Source organism: Azolla caroliniana, unplaced genomic scaffold (assembly GCF_043228905.1).
Source record: "Azolla caroliniana isolate FFs.n. ecotype wild unplaced genomic scaffold, voAzoCaro1.0.p SCAF_15, whole genome shotgun sequence".
NCBI lineage: Eukaryota > Viridiplantae > Streptophyta > Polypodiopsida > Salviniales > Salviniaceae > Azolla > Azolla caroliniana.
The window spans coordinates 5,753,406-5,760,241 of NW_028230450.1; the positions used below are offsets into that span (position 1 = coordinate 5,753,406).

The window sequence follows — 6,836 nt, forward strand, 5'->3', positions numbered from 1 at the left end:
AGTTGGTTCGTGATTTTCTTGAACAATTAAGATTAACGACATGTCAATGAGTGTGTATAACGCTTCACATGCCTAGGGGTGCCACAATTTATGGACAACTATTTCAAATACATTGTATGCTCAACAACTCTTGCCTTGCCTAAATTTGGATGGTCCAAGTTTATCTTAGAGCGTACATTTGCCAATAAGATATACTATTTTCTCATTAATGATCAACATGGTTAATGACAAATAAGGGAAACTCCCTTTGGGGACTCCACAAATGTTACAGTTGGTGGACATCCATAATGATGGTGGGCTGGTGTAATAAAACACCTTTCAAATGCAAAGCATTTGTTTGAGTGTATGTTCATGGGTGGGGTCGTGCTAATTGTTGCCCTCTCAAGTCACATTTTCAAATGGCTCTTGCTTCTTTTGTATCGCAATTGAGGAGGCTTGCCAACATATATTTTGTCTTACCCAATGGCATGACATGTATGATCTCTACTATCTAGGGGCTAGCGTTTTGGATGCCACCACACCTGATGGTTGTTTTCCACTTGGACTTTTGGGGTTGTTAGCATAATTAGAATATGTGAAAAGTGTTCAATAGTTTATTCCCATCTTGGAGTGTATTATCGACCATTTGAAAGGTCTTCTTCAAGATTAGTTAAGCACCTTAGTCTAGGTGGGGTCTCATTACCAACGATGATTGGTTCCTTTACATACATACATCTCTTTGGTTTCTTTGTTAGGAATGTAACATTGCCCTTAGAATAATTAACGGTAAAAATAGACTTACTACCTGATAACACTACCTTTTTGTTTTTTCTCTTGTGTATTTATGTAAATTCTCATTGTTTTCTCGTTGAAATTGAATTGTGCATGTGGATGAAGAAAGAGGAGTATGCAACATGCATAAACAAACGTCCCTTAATCATTTAAACTACCTAAACAAACTTCTCTTCCAATTTTAATAATTTGGTTAGCTATGTTAAAATGATAATCATCTTGTTGAATTATATTATAGTGGAAAGATAGAATAAGGCATAAACACATGTATGACATTTCTAAAACTTTACAAAAATAGGAAATGAATAACTTCAAGATAAAGTTTACTGTATGAAGTGATGGATTTGCTTCAGTACAATAATTTCTTGTATGTATTGTGGAAGAGGAGTCAAGAACATGAGATGATTTATTGTGTGTGGAATTGTCCAAAGAGGACCATTCATTATGTGCCCTATGAAAGTTAAAAGAGGACCCTATATGTTCTCAAATATGTATGATTGGTTGATAATAAGATTTTCCTTGAAAAAGAAAACTATATAATCAATGCATACACACACATGTCGATGTTCACAAGTGAATGATTCGCTTATAACTGACTATTGGAGGAGAACAATAATGTATTGTCACTCCACGTAAAGTAGTGGCGTAGACTTACCTTTGAAGGGTAAAAAATGACATTGTCAACAAACATATGAATGTATAGGATGACTAATGTAACCATATTCGGTGAATCAGTAGCCTTTACGTATATTAACTTGCTTTTGTATTCATGTGGCCTCAATATACGAACAATGATTACATTTCTACTTTTTGAACTATTAGTTGCTCAAGATTATCCATGCAACTATGAATTGAAGAGATGTTGCCATGTATCAAAACACTTTCTTGTGTTGTGTTAAGATTGATACGATGGAAAATATTATTGCCGATTTGTACTATAAAGTTCTTGAGGAAAAAGTGAACCGATAGAAATAACCACGAGTAACTTTCTAGGCTTTAGGCAAACGAAGCATGCAAGATATTTTATGAGTATGCAGTATATTTTGCACTGCATCTATACTGTTAAAATTGACATTCCATGCAACAATTTATGCCATCATGAACAAACAATGACATCATGTAGAGAGGAAGTTGCAATAACATTATAAAGAGCACAACATTATACTCTCGACGTGTTTGAATTTCCCAAGAGGCTTATTTGTTTTCCATATTGCTTGACAAGCAATAAGTTGCAATCCATTGTTTAGAAAGGTTAACATGTTGCATCATTCATTCATTAGCAAATTTTATGTATTTCTTGATAGCATTTTAAGGGTTTACATAAACGGATGATGAAAGAGTCAAATTATTGATGCTAAAGGTATATTGTTAATGGTGAAGGCTATTTAGTGTTTGTGTGTGGTGGTTCTTTTTCCTTATCGCAGTTCTTCAAAGTTTGATGTAGTTTACAATAAATGAACTCAAATGCAACAATTGTACATTAAACCACACATAGCCAATGTTTCCTTATAATTTGGTTGCATAGGTTGTAAAGTGATCTAATGAAACAATTGTATAATGGATATGGTGCGAAGCCTATATAACCAACATAACTAACCTATTACAAATTGTCCTAGACTACAAAAGCCCAATGGAGTAGCTTTGTTATAGCCATAACCTTACAACCTAAGTGTATAGCTAATTTTAATGGGTTAAGGGTAAGATAGTTGGGAAACCGGTTATCCTAGGAACATGGACAAGTCCATATGGGCCTATGACACGCAAGAACACGTAGTAGTCTTGGAGTGTTAGGTGTTGGGTTGTATGAAGGCGACAAGCTATCCCCATCATTACCATATCTTGAGACGCTCTGGAGACTCTATTGATGAGGCTAAGCTCTCTTCTTCGGATAAGTTAATCAACATCCAAGGTATAACATAAGTTAATATTTGGTGGTATGGGACACTAGCAGTAGTTTATGTTCATCTCATGTCCTTCCCTCGAGGGTGGTTGGTGTGGTTAATCTATTATTCTCCTTAATCTCTTAATGTTTTGCTCAATGTTATTATGATTTGTTATAAGCTCTACAAAGCGAGAACATGTCGCCCAATTAGAGTTAGCACACAATGCATCCACTAGGTTTTCTACAATTGGTTTGCCCATAAACTCCAACAATTGTTGTAGAATGATCTTAGTAAGCCAAGTGTAGGTGTTGTTGTGTGGATGCATATCCTTAATCCAAAGGCATCAATACAACTAGGCATGTGGAATACATATTCCAAGTGCAAACAAAGCGTTAAAGAAGTGTTAATAATAGGACAAGCTCAATTGAATGGCTTTCTTTTTCGTGCACACACAATCTAGATAGTAGCCGTGCCAACGTGTTCATGTCACAGCCAACGCCCAGAGCCATTCGTCAGAGTCCTAGCATGAGGCCATAGTGAGGCAGCAACAACAATCGACGTTGCGCGAGGCCAGGTCATGAGTTCCTCCATAATATGCTAAAAATGCTCGCCGATGGAGTCTTTCTGTAGTTATAAAACGAACGAGAACGAGGTAGTCGTAGTCGTGATGCGAACGCAGCCTACGCCGTGAGGGTTTGAGCGGCATGTGAAAGTGTGTGTGTGTGTGGCCTAGGGGGAACAAAGTCTAAGTTGGTTGGGGAAAGAGGGGGTCACACGTGTGTAGAGAGAGGAGGTCACGTGCATAGAGAGAGAGAGAGAGAGAGAGAGAGAGAGGTGACACTGTTGGAGGCATTGGAGTGTGTGGACTGAGCCAAAGATGGTAAGGTACTACTACTACTACTCACCATTTACTCCTCCCTACTTCTCCTTCTCCTTCTCCTTCTAGGGATCCACAAAGTGTTGTTTCAACTTCCACTCCTCAACTCCTTTCTCTCTCTCTCTCTCTCTCTCTAGACCAGCTCCTCCCTCTCCCTCTCCCTCTCTCTCTCTCTCTCTAGACCAGCTCCTCACTCTCTCTCTACCTCTATATAACAACCACACCAACCAGTCCACCCAACCTCTCTCTTTCTCTCTCTCTCTCTCTCTCTCCTCCAAATGCAACCCTCTCTCCCCCAGTTTTCACTAATTACATTCCTACCCTCCTCTCCTCTTCTTCCTCCTACATGCTTCTTCTTCTTCATCTCCCCTCCTCCTCCTCCTCCTCCTGCTCAAATCCTGTCTTCCCCTCATGGAGCCACCTCCCTTCACCCATCACCATAGCCTCTCATTAACCCTCCTCTCCAATCCTCCTCATATTATGCATAGCACCACCACCACCACCACCACAGATAGTAGCACCCTCCAGCAGCCCAAGAAAGAGCCTCTGATTTGTGACCCTAATCCTCCACTTCCTTGCACCAATGGACGCTTCATTCCATTGCCATTGCCTTTGCCATTGCCATCTCCCTCTTCTTCCTCCTCTTCCTCCTCCCCCAAGCTCTCCTGTGCTCGCGGCCACTGGAGACCTGCTGAAGATGAGAAGCTTAAAGAACTCGTCGCTCTCTACGGCCCTCAAAATTGGAACCTTATTGCAGAGAGATTGGATGGAAGATCAGGTAATCATTTATTTCTTCAACACACACGCATGTACGCAATTCAATCTAAAATTTGGTCTTGTTATCATGTATATATATATATATATATATATATAAATTAAATAACCATCGTTCAACATTAGGTTTAGGTTTAGGGTTTCCATCTCTTTTAAATTATAGAAGTGTTTCCTTTTTCTTTCTCTGTTTAAAAGTGATTTCAGAAATTCATCCGTTTTGGAAATCAAAATTCTTCGTTTTAGGTTTAGGGTTTCCATCTCTTTTACAATATATTTACATGTGATTTGTTTCCTTTCTCTGTTTAGTGATTTCGGAAATTCATCCGTTTTGGAAATCGGAATTCTTTGCAAATTCGTTTTTTCCTCTTCTGGCCAAGCATGTCATTTTGGAAATTCAGGATTTCCTCTTTTGGTTTAAAATTAGGGTTTTGAATTGGAAATTAGGGTTTCTGTTTTTTGAGTAAAAATTCTAAGTTTCCAACACTTTGCAAGATGGGCTTTTCCTTTTTTGGGAAGCATAGTTTCTATTAAACCCTTACCAGAAAACGGAGGTTTTCCTCTTTGGGAAATACTGACCAGCCTTCAAGCACTTTGCAAAACCGAGGGTAGTCTCTTGTTTGTAAAAAATAGGGTTTTTTCTTGCAGGTTTAGGGTAAACAGAGGAGTGTTTCAAACTTCAAACACCTAAGAGGAGAAACTAGGGTTTCCTTTCTTTGAGAAAAACAGTGGTGGCTCCAAACGTTTTTTTTTTTTTTTTCCCTCTTTAGGTTAATTAATTAATTATCTCTGTGGAGGGGTAGGGGAAGGGGTTTAAAGGTTTCCTCATTGGGAAACATGGCTAAGTACACTCTAGAAACCCAACTTATGTGGATTTAAGCTAGAAACCTTCCTCATTTCTCAAGTTTAAAGTTAAATAACCTAACTTATGTGAATTTAAGTGCACACTCTAGAAACCTTTTAACAAGTACATTTAGTCCTCATTTCCCAAGTTATATTTAACCTTACTTATGTGGATCAAGAAACCTTCTAACAAGTATATTTAGTCCTCGTTTCTCAACTTATATAACCTAACTTATGTGGATTTATTATCATTTGATGATGATTTGTTTTGTTGTTGTTGGTGGTATTGAATCGGGTAGGGAAGAGTTGTAGGCTGAGGTGGTTCAATCAGTTAGACCCGAGGATAAACCGGAGGCCATTCAGCGAGGAGGAGGAGGAGAGGCTGTTGGGCGCCCACGGCTTGTACGGGAACAAGTGGGCATTGATTGCGAGGATGTTCCCCGGACGGACGGACAACGCGGTCAAGAATCATTGGCACGTCATCATGGCAAGACAATGCCGAGAAGCGCATTCACACCCCGTGAGGTCTTCGCCACCCCTATCGACCACATCTTCTTCATCTTCATCCTCATCATCGAATCATAACAATCACAATATGGATCATATGGCCATCTCTAGCACCCATTATGCTACAACCCCAACTAATACCAATAGTAACCATCACAACACCACATTCCTCGCTAAGCCCAATAGTATGCTCCAATATCTAGACCACAACAATCAAAATCACACTCACAATCCCAATATGGATCATGTGGCCAACAATATGGATCATATGGCCATCTCTAGCACTCATTATGCTACAACACCAACTAATACCAATAGGTACCATCACAACAACACATTCCTCACTAAGCCCAATAGTATGGTCCAATATCTAGACCACAACAATCAAAATCACAATCACACTAACAACCACACTAACAATAATAACCTGTTGTTGTTGCAACTGGAATCTCTTGATGGCCATGCAACCCATTCCCCTGATCATCCCAACCATCTCTCTCTTGGCTCTCCAAACTTGAGTAGCTCTACAATATCTAATATCACTAGTGAGTCAGTGCTAGTGATGCCTAATTCCTTCACCACTACTACTAACATTAGAGGAGGTGAAGGTCAAGTAGTGCTAGACAGCCCAATGATGATGCCACCCCCTTCCAATTCTAGCAGTATGCCGATCCCGATGCTATCGCCATCCGCTCCTAATGCTATAATACCGAAGGAGCCCATATTCATTGATTTCCTGGGCTTGGGAGTGCACTGACAAGAGGGAAGCTTCAAAAAAAAAAACAGGAAAAAGAGAGAGAGAGTAGATCATGTAAAGCCTCCATCCAAAGCTGCAAGAAAAAGCCATGATTTTCTTGGGTTTTTAAATTTTTTTTTTCTTCTCTTCTTTAGTCACTAAAAAAATTAGCATTAGCTCTAATTTATTACTCTTATGACTACTAAACTGACTGACTGAACACTGTGGAGACAAAACAGAAAAACCTGTTGTAACATTCAACTTCCTGTCTTTCTTCTTCTTGGTCTTAAATTTTAATCAATGGATTCTGTGTGTGTGTGTGTGTGTGTTTTATGTGCATGTCTATCTATTCATTCATCAGTGGTCTGATTTCATTCATTCATTCAATCATTCATTCATTCATTGAGTCATCCACAGAATCTAACTGTGATTTGTGGAAAATGTTAAT

The 6,836-nt window shown here is 39.0% G+C and overlaps 1 protein-coding gene across 1 annotated transcript; it reads left to right on the forward strand.

Moving 5' to 3' along the window:
* The first annotated feature begins 3,818 nt into the window (after positions 1 to 3,818).
* On the forward strand, positions 3,819 to 6,526 carry LOC147854485 (uncharacterized). The gene is made up of 2 exons (XM_087330853.1): positions 3,819 to 4,309; positions 5,445 to 6,526. The coding sequence occupies exons 1-2, from the start codon at positions 3,943 to 3,945 to the stop codon at positions 6,407 to 6,409; spliced, it is 1,332 nt and encodes a 443-aa protein (XP_087186979.1). The 5' UTR covers positions 3,819 to 3,942; the 3' UTR covers positions 6,410 to 6,526.
* The last annotated feature ends 310 nt before the right edge of the window (positions 6,527 to 6,836 follow it).

Excerpts from the sequence above, each read along its gene's own strand:
- LOC147854485 (XM_087330853.1), top strand. The coding sequence starts at position 3,943 with ATGGAGCCACCTCCCTTCACCCATCACCATAGCCTCTCATTAACCCTC. Across the intron at positions 4,310-5,444 it reads GAGATTGGATGGAAGATCAG|GGAAGAGTTGTAGGCTGAGG; the intron begins GTAATCATTTAT and ends TGAATCGGGTAG.